Source organism: Salmo trutta, chromosome 32 (assembly GCF_901001165.1).
Source record: "Salmo trutta chromosome 32, fSalTru1.1, whole genome shotgun sequence".
NCBI classification, from domain to species: domain Eukaryota; kingdom Metazoa; phylum Chordata; class Actinopteri; order Salmoniformes; family Salmonidae; genus Salmo; species Salmo trutta.
Genome location: NC_042988.1, coordinates 41330999 through 41353664, shown reverse-complemented (window position 1 = coordinate 41353664; position 22666 = coordinate 41330999). Strand labels below are relative to the sequence as shown.

Sequence of the window (22666 nt, the reverse complement as noted above, 5' to 3'; positions counted from 1 at the left end):
CCCCTGTATCTCTATCTCTCTCTCCATTCCACCACCGTATACTCCCCCTGTATCTCTATCTCTCTCTCCATTCCACCACCGTATACTCCCCCTGTATCTCTATCTCTCTCTCCATTCCACCACCGTATACTCCCCCTGTATCTCTATCTCTCTCTCCATTCCACCACCGTATACTCCCCCTGTATCTCTATCTCTCTCTCCATTCCACCACCGTATACTCCCCCTGTATCTCTATCTCTTTCTCCATTCCACCACCGTATACTCCCCCTGTATCTCTCTCTCTCTCTCTCTCTCTCTCTCTCTCTCTCTCTCTCTCTCTCTCTCTCTCCATTCCACCACCGTATACTCCCCTGTATCTCTGTGTGCCTGTAGTTTTGTCACGGACGTCCACTGCAGTTGTTTAGCAGTGATTTTAATCTAATCTTAATCTCACTCAGTCTGTGACTGACCCTAATCTAGCACAGTCTCATTAATGGGATTAGGCCCTGGCTGTGGCTCTAGTCCCTGCTCCCTAGCTCTGGTTCCTGCCTGGTACGAGTTGCGTTGCAGGAGGGAGCACTTTAACGTCGCACACAGACACAATGCCCTACAGCTTTACTGTACTGGTTCACTGTGGTGACATGCAACAGAGACAGGGTTAGTTTGGGTTGAATAACACACAGACACATTATACTATGATCTCAATCATGAAGACTATATTCTTTTCAAATGATTGAACAACAGAATATATAAAACAGAATATAATATTATATGTTTGAAGAGTAATCTCACTTGTTTTATGAGAAAGAATGAATGCCAGGACGAGAGAGAGAAAGATAGATATAAAGATATATATATATATATATATATAAAGAGAGAGAGAGAGATATACAGTGAGGGAAAAAAGTATTTGATCCCCTGCTGATTTTGTACGTTTGCCCACTGACAAAGAAATGATCAGTCTATAATTTTAATGGTAGGCTTATTTGAACAGTGAGAGACAGAATAACAACAAAAATATCCAGAAAAACGCATGTCAAAAATGTTATAAATTGATTTGCATTTTAATGAGGGAAATAAGTATTTGACCCCCTCTCAATCAGAAAGATTTCTGTCTCCCAGGTGTCTTTTATACAGGTAACGAGCTGAGATTAGGAGCACACTCTTAAAGGGAGTGCTCCTAATCTCACCTTGTTACCTGTATAAAACACACCTGTCCACAGAAGCAATCAATCAATCAGATTCCAAACTCTCCACCATGGCCAAGACCAAAGAGCTCTCCAAGGATGTCAGGGACAAGATTGTAGACCTACACAAGGCTGGAATGGGCTACAAGACCATCGCCAAGCAGCCTGGTGAGAAGGTGACAACAGTTGTTGCGATTATTCGCAAATGGAAGAAACACAAAAGAACTGTCAATCTCCCTCGGCCTGGGGCTCCATGCAAGATCTCACCTCGTGGAGTTGCAATGATCTTGAGAATGGTGAGGAATCAGCCCAGAACTACACGGGAGGATCTTGTCAATGATCTCAAGGCAGCTGGGACCATAGTCACCAAGAAAACAATTGGTAACACACTACGCCGTGAAGGACTGAAATCCTGCAGCACCCGCAAGGTCCCCCTGCTCAAGAAAGCACATATACATGCCCGTCTGAAGTTTGCCAATGAACATCCGAATGATTCTGAGGACAACTGGGTGAAAGTGTTGTGGTCGGATGAGACCAAAATGGAGCTCTTTGGCATCAGCTCAACTTGCTGCGTTTGGAGGAGGAGAAATGCTGCCTATGACCTTTGTTGTTATTCTGTCTCTCACTGTTGAAATAAACCTAACATTAAAATTATAGACTGATCATTTCTTTGTCAGTGGGCAACCGTACAAAATCATCAGGGATCAAATACTTTTTTCCCTCACTGTATATATATACACAGCTCAAAAAAATAAAGGGAACACTTAAACAACACAATGTAACTCCAAGTCAATCACACTTCTGTGAAATCAAACTGTCCACTTCGGAAGCAACACTGATTGACAATACATTTCACATGCTGTTGTGCAAATGGAATAGACAACAGGTGGAAATTATAGGCAATTAGCAAGACACCCCCAATAAAGGAGTGGTTCTGCAGGTGGGGACCACAGACTACTTCTCAGTTCCTATGCTTCCTGGCTGATGTTTTTGTCACTTTTGAATGCTGGCGGTGCTTTCACTCTAGTGGTAGCATGAGACGGAGTCTACAACCCACACCAGTGGCTCATCCAGGATGGCACATCAATGCGAGCTGTGGCAAGAAGGTTTGCTGTGTCTGTCAGCGTAGTGTCCAGAGCATGGAGGCGCTACCAGGAGACAGGCCAGTACATCAGGAGATGTGGAGGAGGCCGTAGGAGGGCAACAACCCAGCAGCAGGACCGCTACCTCCGCCTTTGTGCAAGGAGGAGCAGGAGAAGCACTGCCAGAGCCCTGCAAAATGACCTCCAGCAGGCCACAAATGTGCATGTGTCTGCTCAAACGGTCAGAAACAGACTCCATGAGGGTGGTATGAGGGCCCGACGTCCACAGGTGGGGGTTGTGCTTACAGCCCAACACCGTGCAGGACGTTTGGCATTTGCCAGAGAACACCAAGATTGGCAAATTCGCCACTGGCGCCCTGTGCTCTTCACAGATGAAAGCAGGTTCACACTGAGCACGTGACAGACGTGACAGAGTCTGGAGACGCCGTGGAGAACGTTCTGCTGCCTGCAACATCCTCCAGCATGACCGGTTTGGCCGTGGGTCAGTCATGGTGTGGGGTGGCATTTCTTTGGGGGGCCGCACAGAGGTAGCCAGAGTGTGCTCGCCAGAGGTAGCCTGACTGCCATTAGGTACCGAGATGAGATCCTCAGACCCCTTGTGAGACCATATGCTGGTGCGGTTGGCCCTGGGTTCCTCCTAATGCAAGAGAATGCTAGACCTCATGTGGCTGGAGTGTGTCAGCAGTTCCTGCAAGAGGAAAGCATTGATGCTATGGACTGGCCCGCCCGTTCCCCAGACCTGAATCCAATTGAGCACATCTGGGACATCATGTCTCGCTCCATCCACCAACGCCACGTTGCACCACAGACTGTCCAGGAGTTGGCGGATGCTTTAGTCCAGGTCTGGGAGGAGATCCCTCAGGAGACCATCCGCCACCTCATCAGGAGCATGCCCAGGCGTTGTAGGGAGGTCATACAGGCACGTGGAGGCCACACACACTACTGAGCCTCATTTTGACTTGTTTTAAGGACATTACATCAAAGTTGGATCATCAGCCTGTAGTGTGGTTTTCCACTTTAATTTTGAGTGTGACTCCAAATCCAGACCTCCATGGGTTGATAAATTGGATTTCGATTTATTATTTTTGTGTGATTTTGTTGTCAGCACATTCAACTATGTAAAGAAAAAAGTATTTAATAAGATTATTTCATTCATTCAGATCTAGGATGTGTTATTTTAGTGTTCCCTTTATTTTTTTGAGCAGTATATATATAGAGAGATATATATATATGTATATATAAAGAGCGAGAGATATATATAAAAAGAGAGAGAAAGATATATATATATAGAGAGATATATATATATATATATATATATATATAGAGAGAGATATATATATATAAAGAGAGAGATATATATATATATATAGAGAGATACATATATCTATAAATATATATATAAAGATATATATCTATAAAGAGAGAGATATATATATATATATAAAGATATATATATATAAAGAGAGCGAGATATATATATATATATATATATATATAAAGAGAGAGATATATATATATATAAATAAAGATATATATATATAAAGAGAGAGATATATATATATTTAAAGAAAGAGAGAGAGATAAAGAGAGATAGAGAAAGAGGGTTGGGAGGGAGAGAAAAACAGGTAGTAGAAGTTGTCTTCAGGACAACCAAGTTCAAGAAGAGAGATTTGTGGTATAATACTGCTGTTATACTGCCCCCTGCTGGATTTGAGACTTCAACCACACAGAAGAGGGTTTTATTTTGTAATACCCTGACAAGATGTACTGTCTCTCGTACACCATATCCTCAGTGAGCAGGGATTTACCATAATGTGAGATTTAAATTCTTATTAACTCTTTCTCTCTACATCTCTCTCCTCTGTCTCGCTCCCCCTCTCACTCCCCCCTCTCTTTCCCCCCTCTCTATGTCCCCCTGTCTCTCTCTCTTTCCCCTTTCTCTCTCTGTCTTTCTCTCTCTCTTTCCCCTCTCTCTCTCTTTCTCTCTCTCTCTTTCCCCTCTCTCTCTCTCCCCTCTCTCGCCCCCCACCAGGCGTTGTCGTACCTGGGTCTGGACGTGACGGAGGAGAAGAGGAGGAAGCTGAGACAAAGTCTTATCACTGACCCACAGGGAACCGTGTCCTACGGAGGTATACTGTCACCATAGCTACCACAAACCTACTGTCTCCATAGCTACCACCCACCTACTGTCACCATAGCTACCACCCACCTACTGTCACCATAGCTACCACAAACCTACTGTCTCCATAGCTACCACCCACCTACTGTCACCATAGCTACCACCCACCTACTGTCACCATAGCTATCACACACTTACTGTCTCCATAGCTACCACACATCTACTGTCACCATAGCTACCACATACCTACTGTCTCCATAGCTACCACACACCTACTGTCTCCATAGCTACCACACACCTACTGTCTCCATAGCTACCACACACCTACTGTCACCATAGCTACCACACACCTACTGTCACCATAGCTACCACACACCTACTGTCACCATAGCTACCACACACCTACTGTCACCATAGCTACCACTGACCCACAGGGAACCGTGTCCTACAGAGGTATATCGTCATCAAAGTTAACAGGGTTTGGGGTCAATTCAAATCAAATAAAATTGTATTGGTTGCGTACACATATTTAGCAGGCTAAATGCTTGTATTCCTAGCTCCAACCGTGCAGTAATATCTAACAATACACAACAATACACACAAATCTAAAAGTAAATTCATGGAATTAAGAAATATATAAATATTAGGAAGAGCAATGTCTGAATCCGGAGAATAAATATATATATACAGTATTTCTTCAGCCTCCTGAGTTTGAAGAGGCGGTGTTATGCCTTCTTCACCACACTGTCTGTGTGGGTGGACCATTTCAGATTGTCAGTGATGTGTACGCCGAGGAACTTGAAGCTTTTCACATTTTGCACCGCGGCCCCGTCGATGTCAATGCGGGTGTGCTCCCTCTGCTGTTTCCTGAAGTCCACGATCAGCTCCTTCGTTTTGTTGACGTTGAGGGAGAGGTTAGTTTCCTGGTACCACTCGGCCAGGGCCCGCACCTCCTCCCTGTAGGCTGTCTCGTTGTTGTTGGTAATCAGGCCTACCACTGTTGTGTCGTCTAGTACAGGATGGGGCTGAGCACACACCCTTGTGGGGCCCCTGTATTGAGGATCAGCGTAGTGGAGGTGTTGTTGTCTGGGACGGCAGCCCTGCGAGGGTAAACACGCTTAAACGTCTTACTCACTTCGGCCATGGAGAACGAGAGCCCAGAGTCCTCGGGAGCGGCCTGTGTCGGTGGCACTGTGTTATCCTCAAAGCTGGCGAAGAAGGTATTTAGCTTGTCTGGGAGAAAGATGTCGGTGTCGGTGACGTGGCTGGTTTTCCCTTTGTAATCCGTAATTGTCTGGAGTCCCTGCCACATATGTCTCGTGTCTGAGCTGTTGAATTGCCTTTGTCTCTGTACTGATGTTTTGCCTGTTTGTTTGCCTTACGGAGGACATAACTGGACTGTTTGTATTCAACCATATTCCCAGTCACCTTGCCGAGGTTAAATGCTGTGATTCGCACTTTCAGTTTTGCGTGAATGCTGCCATCTGTCCACGGTTATTGGTTTGGATAGGTTTTAATCGTAACAGTGGGAACAACATCCCCTATAAACTTCCTGATGAACTCAGTCACTGTGTCTGTATATACATCAATGTTATTCTCAGAGGCAACCCGGGAACATATCCCGGCCCGCGTGATCAAACAATCTTGAAGCATGGATTCCGATTGGTCAGACCAGCGTTGAATAGACCTTAGCACCAGTACTTCCTGTTTGAGTTTCTGCCTATAGGAAGGGAGGAACAGAATGGAGTTGTGATCTGATTTGCCGGAGGGAGGGCGGGGGAGGGCCCTGTAGCCATCCCGGAAGGGAGAGTAACAATGGTCCAGAGTTTTTGAAGCACTAGTACTACAGGTAATGTGTTGATAGAACTTCGGAAGCGTTTTCCTCAGATTTACTTTATTAGAGTCCACAGCTACAATAAATACGGCCTCAGGATGATGTGCTTTCCATTTTGCACAAAGTCCAGTGTAGTTCCTTGAGGGCTGTCATGGTAACGGCTTGAGGGGGAATATACACGGCTGTGACGATGACCGAAGAGAATTCTCTCGGGAGGTAATGATTGTGAGGAATTCTAGGTCGGGTGAACAAAAGGTTCTTGAGTTCCTGTACGTTACCACAATCACACCATGAGATGTTAATCATTCTTCCCGGAGAGTTCTTTATTTGTATCTACACAATGTACTGAGAACCCAGCTGGCTCTATGGACGGGGACAGTATATCTGGAGAGAGCCATGATTCTGTGAAACAGAGTATGTTACAGTAGCTGATGTCTGTCTGGAAGGAGATCCTCGCCCTGAGCTCATCTACTTTATTGTCCAGGTACTGAACATTATGTAGTAATATACTAGGAAGCATTGGATGGTGTGCATGCGTGTTAAGTCAAACTAAAAGTCCACTCCGAATACCTCTTTTCCACCGGCAGCATCTTGGAGCAGCCTCTGGGATAAGTTAAATCGCCTTAGGGGTTACAAACAAAGGATCCAATTCAGGAAAGTCGTATTTCTGGTCGAAATGCTGGTGAGTTACCGCCGCAAAAAAAAAACCGTTCTGAGCTAAATAAAACACACACAAAAAACGAATACTGCAAAGTTGCTTAGGCGCTAGAAAAAGAGCAGCCATGTCTGTCGACGCCATCCATTTCAATTCAGTCAATTCAGGGGATAAACAACATTTCTACACAATAAGAAGTCTCATAGAGAAGCATTGAGGAAACTTGAACTGAATTAAAATGGACTTGACCCCAAACCATCCCAGTCACACCAATATCCCTTTAACCTGTTCAGACATAGTCTGTGTCCTCGATGGCTCCTTATTCACAAGCTACTACATAGGGAATAGGGGTTCTGATTGGCTCCTCATGTTTTATGCAGAGTATAACTCTTCTTTTGTGTTTGTTGTCGCCGGGCAGACTTCGTTGAGGCCACACGCAACGTCTACCAAGAGAATCTGGAGAAGGCGGGACTAGGGCAGAAAGAGTTCATGTTCTCCTATCACGAAGCAGCTAGCTTGATGGACACCTCTGCCTTCCACTCCCCGGTAAGAAAACAACATTGACTTGTGCTGCTTGTTTCAAAGTACTGGGTGTATTAAGTTCTTGTTATGGAGTCCTTGAGGCTCCTCCTGACTTTGAGGCTTGTGTTACTTTGTGAAGTTTGAGTTAGTGAAGAGGATTTACAGACCGTGTTTCTTCGAGGAGATTTACACCCTGCAGTAGCACAAGAGAATCATCAAAGATGTCTTTAAGAGCTTCATTGTGACGGTCCCTGTCTCGCGCACACACACACACACACACACACACACACACACACACACACACACACACACACACACACAGAGAGTCTTTGAGAGCTGCCTTCCTCTTAAACTTCCATTGTAATGTTCCCTGTCAGATGAAGGGTGTGCTTCTCACATCATTGTATGCATGAGTGTGTGTGTGCATGGGTTTGTGTACACGTACAGTGCGTAGCTCCAGTCTAACGTTATTGCTGTGTTGTGTATCAGACCTTTGATTCAGAATGCTCCTACAGTAGTGAAGAACTGGAACACTTTCAGACGGAGGTGAAACAGCTGCAGAACCAGATTAAACAACTCAAGGTGAACTTACACTCCTGTTCAAACATCACGTGTGTGTGTGTGTGTGCGCGCGCATGTTTGTGGGTGTGTGTTTGTGAGAGAAAGAGAGAGTGCTGTGAATATCACATTCAATTACATCAAACTTTATTAACACTCATTTTCACATATCCACTGCAACTGATAGTGTTATAACCACTTTGTGGGTTTGTGTACACGTACAGTGCGTAGTTCCAGTCTAATAGCTTTTCTCAACATAATTAATAACTTTTTAATTTATAACAAAATATGTCAATGTAATAAATCATACTGAAATGAAATGTTGAACAAATAACATAATATATATTTATAATTATACTGAAAAAATAAATAAATGCATCATAGCCTTCCCTGTAGCTCAGTTGGTAGAGCATGGTGTTTGCAACACCAGGGTTGTGGGTTCGATTCCCACGGAGGGCCAGCACAAAAAAAATAAAAAAAAAATAAATAATAATAATTAAAAATGTATGAAATTGTATGAAATGTATGCATTCACTACTGTAAGTCGCTCTGGATAAGAGCGTCTGCTAAACGACGTAAATGTAAATGTAAAATCATGTAAAGTGTTGGTCCCGTGTTTCATGAGCTGAAATAAAAAATCCCAGAAACATTTTATACGCACAAAAAGCTTTTCCCTCAAATTGTGAACAAATTTGTTTACATCCCTGTTAGTGAGCATTTCTCCTTTGCTAATATGATCCATCCACCTGACAGGTGTGGCGTATCAACAAGCTGATTAAACAGCATGATCATTACACAGGTGCACCTTGGACTGGGGACAATGAAAGGCCACTCTAAAATGTGCAGTTTTGTCATACAACACAATGCCACAAATGTCTCTAGTTTTGAGGGAGTGTGCAATTGGCATGCTGACTACAGGAATGTCCACCAGAGCTGTTGCCAGATTTCTCTACCATAATTTCTCTACCATAAGCCGCTTCCAACATTGTTTTAGAGAATTTGGCAGTACGTCTAACCTCACAACCGCAGACCATGTTTAACCACGCCAGCCTAGGACCTCCACATCAGGCTTCTTCACCTGCGGGATCGTCTGACACCAGCCACCCGGACAACTGATGAAACTGTGGGTTTGCACAACCGAAGAATTTCTGCACAAACGGTCAGAAACCATCTTAGGGAAGTTAATCTGCGTCGTCCTCGCCAGGGTCTTGACCTGACTGCAGTTCGGCGTTGTAACCGACTTCAGTGGGCAAATGTTCCCCTTCAATGGCCACTGGCACGCTGGAGAAGTGTGCTCTTCACGGATGAATCCCAGTTTCAACTGTACTGGGCAGATGGCAGACAGCGTGTATGGTGTCGTGTGGGCGAGCGGTTTACTGATGTCAACGTTGTGAGCAGAGTGCCCCATGGTGGCAGTGGGGTTATGATATGGGCAGGTATAAGCTACAGACAACGAACACAATTGCATTTTATTGATGGCAATTTGAATGCACAGACATACTGAGATATCCCATTGTCGTGTCGTTCATCCGCCACCATCAACTCATGTTTCAACATGATAATGAATGGCCCCATGTCACAAGGATCTGTATACAATTCCTGGAAGCTGAATATAAACAGTTTTTCCATGGCCTGCATACTCACCAGACATGTTACCCATTGAGCATGTTTTGGATGCTCTGGATTGACATGTACAACAGTGTTCCAGGTCCCGCCAATATCCAGCAACTTTACACAGCCATTGAAGAGGAGTGGGACAACATTCCAAAGGCCACAATCAACAGCCTGATCAACTCGATGTGAAGGAGATGTGTTGCGCTGCATGAGGCAAATGGTCACACCAGATACTGATTGTTTTTTATTAAGGTATCTCTGACCAACAGATGCATATCTGTATTTCCAATCATGTGAAATCCATATATTAGGGCCTAATGAATTTATTTAAATTGACTGATTTCCTTATATGAACTGCAACTCAGGAACATGTTTGAAATTGTTGCATGTTGCATTTATATTTTTGTTCAGTGTTAGTTGTTATTTCGCAACAATCCTCATTTTCATACACCATGTACAGTATATGTACACTTGTAAATGTTTATATACAATTATTAACTGGGTGGTTCGAGCCCTGAATGCTGATTGGCTGAAATGACAGAACATTTGTTTTTACTGTTCTAATTAGTTTGGTAACCAGTTTATAATAGCAATAAGGTACCTCTGGGGTTTGTGGTGTATGGTATCCAGGCACTCCGCATTGTGTCGTGCTAAGAACAGCCCTTAGCCGTTGTAAACTCAGCAAAAAAAGAAACGTCCCTTTTCCAGGACCCTGTCTTTCAAAGATATTTCGTAAAAATCCAAATAACTTCACAGATCTTCATTGTAAAAAGTTTAAACACGGTTTCCCATGCTTGTTCAATGAACCATAACCTGTTGGGGCTAGGGGGCAGTATTTGCACGGCCGGATAAAAAACTGACCCGATTTAAACTGGTTACTACTCTTGCCCAGAAACGAGAATATGCATATAATTAGTAGATTTGGATAGAAAACACTCTAAAGTTTCTAAAACTGTTTGAATGGTGTCTGTGAGTATAACAGAACTCATATGGCAGGCCAAAACCTGAGAAGATTCCATACAGGAAGTGCCCTGTCTGACAATTTGTTCTCCTTCTGTGGCATCTCTATCGAAAATACAGCATCTCTGCTGTAACGTGACATTTTCTAAGGCTTGCATTGGCTCTCAGAAGGCGCCAGAAAGTGGAATGACGTCTCTCCAGTCTCTGGGCAAAAAACAGCAGGAGATTTTGTGAGTGGTCGGGCTGAGAACAGTGACACTGGAGATGCGTGTTCATGTGAATTCTCCATGTTTTTCTTTCTCTCTTTGAATGAATACAACGTCACCCGGTTGGAATATTATCGCTATTTTACGAGAAAAATAGCTTAAAATTGATTTTAAACAGCGTTTGACATGCTTCGAAGTACGGTAATGTAATATTTAGAAACATTTTGTCACAAAATGCGCTCGCGCGTCACCCTTCGGATACTGACCTGAACGCACGAACAAAACGGAGCTATTTGAATAGAACTATGGATTATTTGGAACCAAAACAACATTTGTTGTTGAAGTAGAAGTCCTGGGAGTGCATTCTGACGAAGAACAGCAAAGGTAATCCAATTTCTCTTATAGTAAATCTGAGTTTGGTGAGGGCCAAACTTGGTGGGTGTCAAATTAGCTAGCCATGATGGCCGGGCTATGTACTCAGAATATTGCAAAATGTGCTTTCGCCGAAAAGCTATTTTAAAATCTGACACCGCGATTGCATAAAGGAGTTCTGTATCTATAATTCTTAAAATAATTTATGTATTTTGTGAACGTTAATCGTGAGTAATTTAGTAAATTCACCGGAAGTTTGCGGTCGGTATGCTAGTTCTGAACATCACATGCTAATGTAAAAGCTGTTTTTTGATATAAATATGAACTTGATTGAACAAAACATGCATGTATTGTATAACATAATGTCCTAGGAGTGTCATCTGATGAAGATCATCAAAGGTTAGTGATGCATTTAGCTGTGGTTTTGGTTTTTGAAACATATGCTTGCTTTGAAAATGGCTGTCTGATTTTTTTTTTTTGGCAGGGTACTCTCCTGACATAATCTAATGTTTTGCTTTCGCTGTAAAGCCTTTTTGAAATCGGACAATGTGGTTAGATTAACTAGAGTCTTGTCTTTAAAATGGTGTAAAATAGTCATATGTTTGAGAAATTGAAGTTAAAGCATTTTTGAGGTATTTGTATTTCGCGCCACGCGATTCCACTGGCTGTTGACTAGGTGGGATGCAAACGTCCCACCTTGCCCAGGGAGGATAAACAATTAATGAACATGCACCTGTGGAACGGTCGTTAAGTCACTAACAGCTTACAGACGGTAGGCAATTAAGGTCACAGTTATGAAAACTTAGGACACCAAAGAGGCCTTTCTACTGACTCTGAAAAACACCAAAAGAAGATGCCCAGGGTCCTGCTCATCTGCGTGAATGTGCCTTAGGCATGCTGCAAGGAGGCATGAGGACTGCAGATGTGGCCAGGGCAAAACATTGCTATGTCCGTACTGAGACACCTAAGACAGCACTACAGGGAGACAGGACAGACAGCTGATCGTTCTCGCAGTGGCAGACCACATGTAACAACACCTGCACAGGATCGGTACATCCGAACATCACACCTGCGGGACAGGTACAGGATGGCAACAACAACTGACAGAGTTACACCAGAAACGCACAATCCCTCCATCAGTACTCAGACTGTCCGCAATAGGCTGAGAGAGGCTGGACTGAGGGCTTGTAGGCCTGTTGTAAGGCAGGTTCTCACCAGACATCACCGGCAACAATGTCGCTTATGGGCACAAACCCACCATCGCTGGACCAGACAGGACTGGAAAATAGTGCTCTTCACTGACGAGTCGCGGTTTTGTCTCACCAGGGTTGATGGTCAGAATCGCGTCTATCGCCGAAGGAATGAGCGTTACACTGAGGCCTGCACTCTGGAGCGGGATCGATTTGGAGGTGGAGGGTCCGTCATGGTCTGGGGCGGTGTCACAGCATCATCGGACTGCGCTTGTTGTCATTGCAGGCAATCTCAACGCTGTGCGTTACAGGGAAGACATCCTCCTTCCTCATGTGGTACCCTTCCTGCAGGCTCATCCTGACATGACCCTCCAGCATGACAATGCCACCAGCCATACTGCTCGTTCTGTATGTGATATCCTGCAAGATAGGAATGTCAGTGTTCTGCCATGGCCAGCGAAGAGCCCGGATCTCAATTCCATTGAGCACGTCTGGGACCTGTTAGATCGGAGGGTGAGGGCTAAGGCCATTCCCCCCCAGAAATGCCCATGAACTTGCAGGTGCCTTGGTGGAAGAGTGGGGTAACATCTCACAGCAAGAACTGGCAAATCTGGTGCAGTCCATGAGGAGGAGATGCACTGCAGTACTTAATGCAGCTGGTGGCCACACCAGATACCGACTGTTACTTTTGATTTTGACCCCCCCTTTGTTCAGGGACACATTATTCCATTTCTGTTAGTCACGTGTCTATGGAACTTGTTCAATCTATGTCTCAGTTGTTGAATCTTGTTATGTTCATACAAATATTTACACATTAAGTTTGCTGAAAATGAACGCAGTTGACAGTGAGAGGACGTTTCTTTTTTTGCTGAGTTTATATTGGCCACACCCCTCGGGCCTTATTGCTTAAATATACAATGTTACTATTTTACAAAGTTACAATGTGCAATGTGTATCAGAGTAACATTGAATTGGCTTCAACTTTGTTCACAGTCCAATCACAGTCAACCTGCTGGTTTTCCTACACTACCCCAGGTCAGTCAACCTGCTGGTTTTCCTACACTACCCCAGGTCAGTCAACCTGCTGGTTTTCCTACACTACCCCAGGACACAGAGCACAGCAAGTCGACCCTGGAGGAGGAGCTACACAACACCTCAGAGGTGAGTGACAACCAGACTCAACCGTATCGCACCGTATCGCACCGTATCATATCGCACCGTATCCCACCGTATCATATCCCACCGTATCGCATCATATCCCACCGTATCGCATCATATCCCACCGTATCGCATCATATCCCACCGTATCGCATCATATCCCACCGTATCGCATCGTATCCCACCGTATCGCACTGTATCCCACCGTATCGCACCGTATCGCACCGTATCGCACCGTATCCCACCGTATCCCACCGTATCCCACCGTATCGCAGCGTATCGTATCCCACCGTATCGCACCGTATCGCACCGTATCGCAGCGTATCCCACCGTATCGCAGCGTATCGTATCCCACCGTATCGCAGCGTATCCCACCGTATCCCACCGTATCCCACCGTATCGCATCCTATCCCACCGTATCCCACCGTATCCCACCGTATCGCACCGTATCCCACCGTATCCCATCGTATCCCACCGTATCGCAGCGTATCGTATCCCACCGTATCGCAGCGTATCCCACCGTATCGCAGCGTATCCCACCGTATCGCAGCGTATCGCAGCGTATCGTATCCCACCGTATCCCACCGTATCGCAGCGTATCCCACCGTATCGCAGCGTACCGTATCCCACCGTATCCCACCGTATCGCAGCGTATCCCACCGTATCGCAGCGTACCGTATCCCACCGTATCGCACCGTATCGCACCGTATCGCACCGTATCGCAGCGTATCGCAGCGTATCGCAGCGTATCGCATCCCACCGTATCGCAGCGTATCGCATCCCACCGTATCGCAGCGTATCGCAGCGTATCGCAGCGTATCGCAGCGTATCGCAGCGTATCGCAGCGTATCGCAGCGTATCGCAGCGTATCGCAGCGTATCGCAGCATCCCACCGTATCGCAGCATCCCACCGTATCGCAGCATCCCACCGTATCGCAGCATCCCACCGTATCCCACCGTATCGCAGCGTATCGTATCCCAGCGTATCCCACCGTATCCCATCCTATCCCACCGTATCCCATCGTATCCCACCGTATCCCACCGTATCCCACCGCAGCGTATCCCACCGTATCCCACCGCAGCGTATCCCACCGTATCCCACCGTATCCCACCGCAGCGTATCCCACCGTATCCCACCGTATCGCAGCGTATCGTATTCCACCGTATCGCACCGCATCGCACCGCATCGCACCGCATCGCACCGTATCGCACCGTATCCCACCGTATCGCAGCGTATCCCACCGTATCGCAGCGTATCCCACCGTATCCCACCGTATCGTATCGTATCCCAGCGTATCCCACCGTATCCCATCCTATCCCACCGTATCCCAGCGTATCGTATCCCACCGTATCCCAGCGTATCCCACCGTATCCCATCCTATCCCACCGTATCCCACCGTATCCCACCGCAGCGTATCCCACCGTATCCCACCGTATCCCACCGTATCGCAGCGTATCGTATTCCACCGAATCCCACCGTATCCCACCGTATCCCACCGTATCCCACCGTATCCCAGCGTATCCCACCGTATCCCACCGTATCCCACCGTATCGCACCGTATCGCACCGTATCGCACCGTATCCCAGCGTATCGCACCGTATCGCACCGTATCCCACCGCATCCCACCGCATCTCACCGTATCGCACCGTATCCCACCGTATCCCAGCGTATCCCACCCCACCGTATCCCAGCGTATCCCACCGTATCCCACCGTATCGCAGCGTATCGTATCGCAGCGTATCGCAGCGTATCGTATCGCAGCGTATCCCACCGTATCCCACCGTATCCCACCGTATCGCAGCGTATCCCATCGTATCCCAGCGTATCGTATCGCAGCGTATCCCACCGTATCCCACCGTATCGCAGCGTATCGTATCCCACCGTATCCCAGCGTATCCCACCGTATCCCACCGTATCGCAGCGTATCGTATCCCACCGTATCGCAGCGTATCCCACCGTATCCCACCGTATCGTATCCCACCGTATCCCACCGTATCGTATCCCACCGTATCGCAGCGTATCGCAGCGTATCGCAGCGTATCGCAGCGTATCGCATCCCACCGCATCCCACCGCATCCCACCGTATCCCACCGTATCCCACCGTATCCCATCCCACCGTATCCCACCGTATCGCACCGTATCGCACCGTATCGCACCGTATCGCACCGTATCGCAGCGTATCCCAGCGTATCCCAGCGTATCCCACCGTATCCCACCGTATCGCAGCGTATCGCATCCCACCGCATCCCACCGTATCCCACCGTATCCCACCGTATCGCATCCCATCGCATCCCACCGTATCCCACCGTATCGCAGCGTATCGTATCCCACCGTATCCCACCGTATCCCAGCGTATCGCAGCGTATCGCAGCGTATCGCAGCGTATCGCATCCCACCGCATCCCACCGCATCCCACCGCATCGCATCCCACCGCATCCCACCGTATCCCACCGTATCCCACCGTATCGCATCCCACCGTATCCCACCGTATCCCACCGTATCGCAGCGTATCGTATCCCACCGTATCCCACCGTATCCCACCGTATCGCAGCGTATCGCAGCGTATCGCAGCGTATCGTATCCCACCGTATCCCACCGTATCGTATCCCACCGTATCCCACCGTATCGCAGCGTATCCCAGCGTATCAAATCCCACCGTATCGCATCGCAGCGTATCGCATCTTATCCTATCTTTGCCAGGCATAGTTGTATTAACACACTCTCATTCTTGCTCTTTTTCCTTCACTCATTCCCTCCCTCTCTCCATCCTTCCCGCCCTCATTCCCTCTCCCTCCATCAGAAAGCGTGTGCGACGGTGGAGGAGAACAATCGTCTGAAGACTCGTCTGCAGGTAATATTTATCCTTTAATAAACCCCTAAACAAGACAAGAGACTTCACCCCCACAGCTGCTCCATGGTCTCTCTGTGTATAGTATGTGTCCTCATGTAAATGTCTGCAGTACGGCTGCCCCCCCCCCCCCGGCTCCAACCTCTATGTGTACAGTATGTGTCCCAAGTTGAATTTCCGTTAGACCTTGGGTACTTCTTCATCTTCTACCCCTGCAGGTAGCGGAGGCGGTGCAGAGAGACAGACAGAGTAACAGTGCAGAGCAGGACTATGAAGAGGTCATTACACTGCTAGAGGCTGAGATCAAAGACCTGAAGAACCAACTGGCGGGCAAGAAACAGAAGGGTCTGGAAGCTACTAAGGTAGACTTAAAACCAATTTATGGAAGAAAAGACTAGTGTCGTCTGGGTGGGCCTCAGACACAAGTGATGACAAAGCAGACAAAGATGTGCAGGTTGGTTGCAGTGGAGGGCAGCAGACCTCTCCATTTCTGAAACACTCCAGACAATTGTTTGTGAACCAGCAGGACAACACTAGTCTTTTCTACCATAAATCACTGTGACCCAGCAGGACAGCACTAGTCAGGAGGATGTGATGGAGTTAAACAGGAATTGATTCTGTGTTATACTCCAGGAAGATGTGATGGAGTTAAACAGGAAGTTGTCGATGATTGACTGTCAGCTGAGGAAGTCTGAGCTGAGCAGAAGACACCTGGAGATCTCCAACAAGAAACTACTGGGATTCGCACAGGTACACTACACCTGTAACACACCTGTGACTCACCCCCGACACACCTTTACAACAACACTTCCTGTCCACCTCTCATACAACTAACTACTGGACTTCACACAGGTAACATTACACCTGTAACACAGTAACATACCTTTACAACATCACTTCCTGTCCACCTCTCATACAACTAACTACTGGACTTCACACAGGTAACATTACACCTGTAACACAGTAACACACCTTTACAACATCACTACCTGTCCACCTCTCATACAACTAACTACTGGACTTCACACAGGTAACATTACACCTGTAACACACCTTTACAACAACACTACCTGTCCACCTCTCAACTGTAAGCACAGTCACACAGGTTCTGTAACACACCTACCTGTGAGCCCTAGCTGACGCCTCTCTGGTCATGCTCTGTTATGTTCTGAACCTGTACTGCCACCTAGTGGTTCAACACTACTTTCTAGTTTTATGTATGTGGATTTCTGTGCTGACTGACTGGCTGACTGACTGGCTGACTGACTGGCTGACTGACTGGCTGGCTGGCTAACTGGCTGACTGACTGGCTGGCTGACTGGCTGACTGTGTTTATTTCTCAGAATGTTCACAAAGTGCTCACCACCCCCAGCTTGTTTGGAATGGAAAATGGGTAAGTGCTTATCTTCCAAATGTAACTCCTTTATGACAATTCTTCAAATGTTTGTTCATTCTGACAGTCTGTTGATATGACCGGAGGGTGTGTGTATGTATGTATGCTTCCTTGTACTAATAGGAGTAACAGGACATCTCCAGCCACAGACAGTCCAGAGACCCCCTCTCCCATCCCAGACCCAGCCTGCCAGTTAGCTGCAGAGGCCAGGGAGCTGGTGGAGGGGGTCAGATCCCTGAGCAGCACCGATGATACAGCCCCTCTCAGTGACTCAGAGGGGGGTGAACCACCTGATCCAGCCATGGACCCAACACAGTAAGTATGTATGATCAGCACTTCCACTCACAACCCATCTGTATCTAGATGGAATATGGCCTCTGAGTATTTGATAGCCATAGTCTTCCCTCTCCTCTCTCCTCCTTACCGTCCACTCTTTCCTCTCTTCCCTCACCTCTCCTTCTTCCCTTATCTCCCTCTCTCCCTCAGCCCTCATAGCTCACAGGCTCAGACATCTCCTACAGAAGTTCCAGCCAAAGACAAGCGCCACCAGTAGAGAACGTTCAGAGAACGTTACAAGGACGTCAAAAGAACAACATGGCTGGGGACTAGGTTCAGAAGAACACTGTGCTTGGCTGACTACCTTTACCTAAAAACTACCAACAACCCTTTAAAAGACAGACAGACAAATTGAGAGAGACAACCAGACAGACTGTATGTAGGATGCTATCCAGTGTGCGTAAAAAAAAAAAAACACTTACAACTCTTTAAAAATTAACTACTGTCATTAGTTGAGGCTTCAGTCTGGGATTGCTTTACCGATTAACTGCAAAATGTTCTAGTTTATCTGTTTTCTAATACAGCTCTATGTGTACTTACATTTGTCTGTTGATATTTAGCATTTGTCAGAATATGAACGAAGGGGAGATTCTCAACTGGGAGTGACTGGGAAGGATAGCAGGTTTTGAGGTGAAATGACAGAGACTTGTAGATGCAGTTCAGTTTGTTCCTAAGAGCTTGCCGTAGCCGATTAGACAGCACTACAAAGCCAAGGCGATACTGTTGGGTTTGTAGATGTACTTACGTACAGCATGAGCTATGATGATGATGATGATGCACTGAACCTTTCTATCCCTGAGTTCCAATACTCTATAAAAGATTCCTTCTCTCATGTCCTATTTCCTTGTATCCTATTTCCTTGTATCCTTCCTGACCACTGAAATCTGGAGAGACCGGATAGTTACATTGAAATTGCCGGTATGACATTGACTGCTCATCAAATTGGTTCCATCCGTTTATTTTTGGTATCAGTGGTCCTCAAGGATACAAAGAGAGATGAAGACGTTTGTGTTCGTTATCTGACAGAGGACAGAAATGTGTATTTTTGCTCACAACCTTTCCCAGAGGTGAGGAGAGGAAGCCAGGCTAGGGCATTAGAACCTAGCCCTAGCTGTCTCTAGCCACAGCTGTATCGCCATGGGTACAGTAAGTGCCCTGTATGTGTATGAGAGAGAGAGAGAGAGAGAGAGAGAGAGAGAGAGAGAGAGAGAGAGAGAGAGAGAGAGAGAAAAATATATATATATATAACGTGGACAATGTGCCCTGATCCAAAGCGTCTCACCATGGTGATGACTCTGTGTACAGAAACTGTTTGTCCCTTATACTGAAGTGCTCTGATGAACTGTCTGTCTGTTTTGAAGATGATTTTGTATTGGAAAAGCCAGTTTTCTGTTACGGATACCGAGGAAGAAGCTTTAGGACCTGCACGAGCTATCATGGCGACGCAGAGACGTCTGCCTTTGCTGTTATTATAAAACCTTGTAAATCTTTCAGCTGAAAGAAATATTGCACTCTCCTTTGATGTCCTTCTCCACATCTTCTGACTGATGCAGACACACACGCACACACACACAGAAACAATTCCGCTGGACCAAGCCAGAGCTTACTATAGTATGTCTGTGTCAATTGAAGCTCGTTCAAGGCTTTGTCTATGAGGATTCCTTACTGTTGAGTTCTGTGAATACTTTACTACGCTGTCATATCACATATGTTCCGTAACTTCTGTTAGAACTGCGTCTCCATAGCAACAGCTGTGTGGAGGTTCCGTTCCATAACCATAACCCACAGTTTGTTGGCTTGTCCTCTGAGATTGAGGTTATGTCACCAAGACAATAAAAAAAAAGAATGGAAAAAGCAACAACAATGGCCTTTTAGCAGTGGCTGTGTCTCGATAGTCGTAACTAGCTCCCTTTCCTTGTGTCCTTTCCTTGTGTCCTTTTCCTTCATGATCAGTGATCTGGAACGGAGTGATACTGTAGGTAAAAAGCAATATGGTGGAAAGACATCCAATCCTTTCACCTGTTAGAGGTCCTGAAGGAAAGGAGATGAGGGGAGGAGACAAGGAAAGGAAGTAATGAAAGACTATTGAGACCCAGCCGGTGTCTATCAACTCAAAACACCTGATACTTCCTTAGTGCTAATGAAGGAAAGGAGACAAGGAAGGAAGCCAATGATGAATATTGAGACACAACGCAAAGCAGTGTATCTCAACTCGAAACACCATCCATAGCATAATCATCAGTACCATACTATCACTGCATGGTTCTGGTTCTGAAAACCTGTCGTTCAACATCCAACTATGGAATCAAATGTTTGGTTTCAGGAATGTAGAGAAAAACAGTTAAAAAACAGTTATACTGTCTTGTTTAAATTAATAGGTTGTATGATAACGATACCTGTGTGGTAGGATATATGGGCTGCGTCCCAATAATCTCTCCTTTCTCCCCAAGTGTGCACTTGTTCACTTTCCTTTATGGATTTCAAAGGAAATGACTGGAATATGGAACTCCCTCTAGAGTCCAGCCCATGCCAACACCAATCCAATTATTTTACATTTGTATGGAGTAGTGAACGAGTGCACACTTCAGGAAAGAAAGGGAGACTATTGGGACACAAGCCAAGGAGATCTGTACAACAGGAGGTCATCTAACATTAATCAGACATACCCTAGCCGACTAAATGTGTCAGATGTATTTTGTTTATATTGTTAAATGCACATGCTTTTCAAAAATAACTGACATGTAGTCCTGTAATTGAACTAGATTGCATCTTATGTGTGGCCTCCGAACTTTCTTTTACTGTTTTTAATAAAGGATTAACCTCGAATACATCTGTGTACCTGTAGTTTCCTACTATATATTTCTACATATTCAATACCAGCCTACTTACAACAGGGGAGTAATCAAGGTTCAGGTGAAGTAAGGTGAATGTACATTTCAATTCAACAATGTCATATATTGTCAATGTGGACTATTCTTGTTGCAGTCTTGAGTTTTCTGAATTGACCCCAACCCTGTTTGTAACACTGGGTTTATACGTAGTGTAAACTAGCAGCCGCCCAACAGCTTGTCTTTTATTAGATCACCATGACACTACACACATCTGTGGGATCATCTGGTTCTCCTCTCCATCATAACAGACTGATGATCTGGTTCCCCTCTCCATCATAACAGACTAAATATCATCTGGTTCTCCTCTCCATCATAACAGACTGAAGATCTGGTTCTCCTCTCCATCATAACAGACTGATGATCTGGTTCTCCTCTCCATCATAACAGACTGGAGATCTGGTTCTCCTCTCCATCATAACAGACTAAAGATCTGGTTCTCCTCTATCATAACAGACTGAAGATCTGGTTCTCCTCTCCATCATAACAGACTGAAGATCTGGTTCTCCTCTCCATCATAACAGACTAAATATGATCTGGTTCTCCTCTCTATCATAACAGACTGATGATCTGGTTCTCCTCTCCATCATAACAGACTAAATATCATCTGGTTCTCCTCTCCATCATAACAGACTAAATATCATCTAGTTCTCCTCTCCATCATAACAGACTAAATATCATCTGGTTCTCCTCTCCATCATAACAGACTAAATATCATCTGGTTCTCCTCTCCATCATAACAGACTAAAGATCTGGTTCTCCTCTCCATCATAACAGACTAAATATCGTCTGGTTCTCCTCTCCATCATAACAGACTAAAGATCTGGTTCTCCTCTCCATCATAACAGACTGGAGATCTGGTTCTCCTCTCCATCATAACAGACTAAAGATCTGGTTCTCCTCTCCATCATAACAGACTAAATATCATCTGGTTCTCCTCTCCATCATAACAGACTAAATATCATCTGGTTCTCCTCTCCATCATAACAGACTAAACATCATCTGGTTCTCCTCTCCATCATAACAGACTAAAGATCTGGTTCTCCTCTCCATCATAACAGACTAAAGATCTGGTTCTCCTCTCCATCATAACAGACTGGAGATCTGGTTCTCCTCTCCATCATAACAGACTAAAGATCTGGTTCTCCTCTCCATCATAACAGACTAAATATCATCTGGTTCTCCTCTCCATCATAACAGACTAAATATCATCTGGTTCTCCTCTCCATCATAACAGACTAAATATCGTCTGGTTCTCCTCTCCATCATAACAGACTAAAGATCTGGTTCTCCTCCATCATAACAGACTAAATATCATCTGGTTCTCCTCCATCATAACAGACTGAATATCATCTGGTTCTCCTCTCTATCATAACAGACTAAATATCGTCTGGTTCTCCTCTCCATCATAACAGACTGATCATCTGGTTCTCCTCTCCATCATAACAGACTGAAGATCATCTGGTTCTCCTCTCCATCATAACAGACTAAATATCATCTGGTTCTCCTCTCCATCATAACAGACTAAATATCTGGTTCTCCTCTCCATCATAACAGACTAAAGATCTGGTTCTCCTCTCCATCATAACAGACTAAATATCATCTGGTTCTCCTCTCCATCATAACAGACTAAATATCGTCTGGTTCTCCTCTCCATCATAACAGACTGAATATCATCTGGTTCTCCTCTCCATCATAACAGACTGAAGATCTGGTTCTCCTCCATCATAACAGACTAAATAT

At 45.6% G+C, this 22666-nt stretch overlaps 1 protein-coding gene across 9 annotated transcripts in view; it reads left to right on the top strand.

The window, feature by feature from the left end:
• Positions 1-18576, top strand: part of si:dkeyp-72e1.9 (syntaxin-binding protein 4) — a 120948-nt gene extending 102372 nt beyond the window's left edge. For 4 of the 9 annotated variants that reach the window (XM_029729150.1, XM_029729148.1, XM_029729147.1 and 1 more), the window contains exons 13-22: positions 4302-4398; positions 7296-7423; positions 7889-7981; positions 13293-13460; positions 16259-16309; positions 16525-16668; positions 16940-17056; positions 17650-17699; positions 17823-18014; positions 18186-18576. In XM_029729150.1, the coding sequence (XP_029585010.1) occupies positions 4302-4398; positions 7296-7423; positions 7889-7981; positions 13293-13460; positions 16259-16309; positions 16525-16668; positions 16940-17056; positions 17650-17699; positions 17823-18014; positions 18186-18252 (1107 nt within the window). In that variant the 3' untranslated portion in view covers positions 18253-18576. Of the gene's footprint in view, positions 1-4301; positions 4399-7295; positions 7424-7888; positions 7984-13292; positions 13461-16258; positions 16310-16524; positions 16669-16939; positions 17057-17649; positions 17700-17822; positions 18019-18185 lie in introns of all 9 variants that reach the window. The other 5 variants (XM_029729151.1, XM_029729155.1, XM_029729152.1 and 2 more) reach the window with 5 other exon arrangements.
• Positions 18577-22666: the final 4090 nt, after the last annotated feature.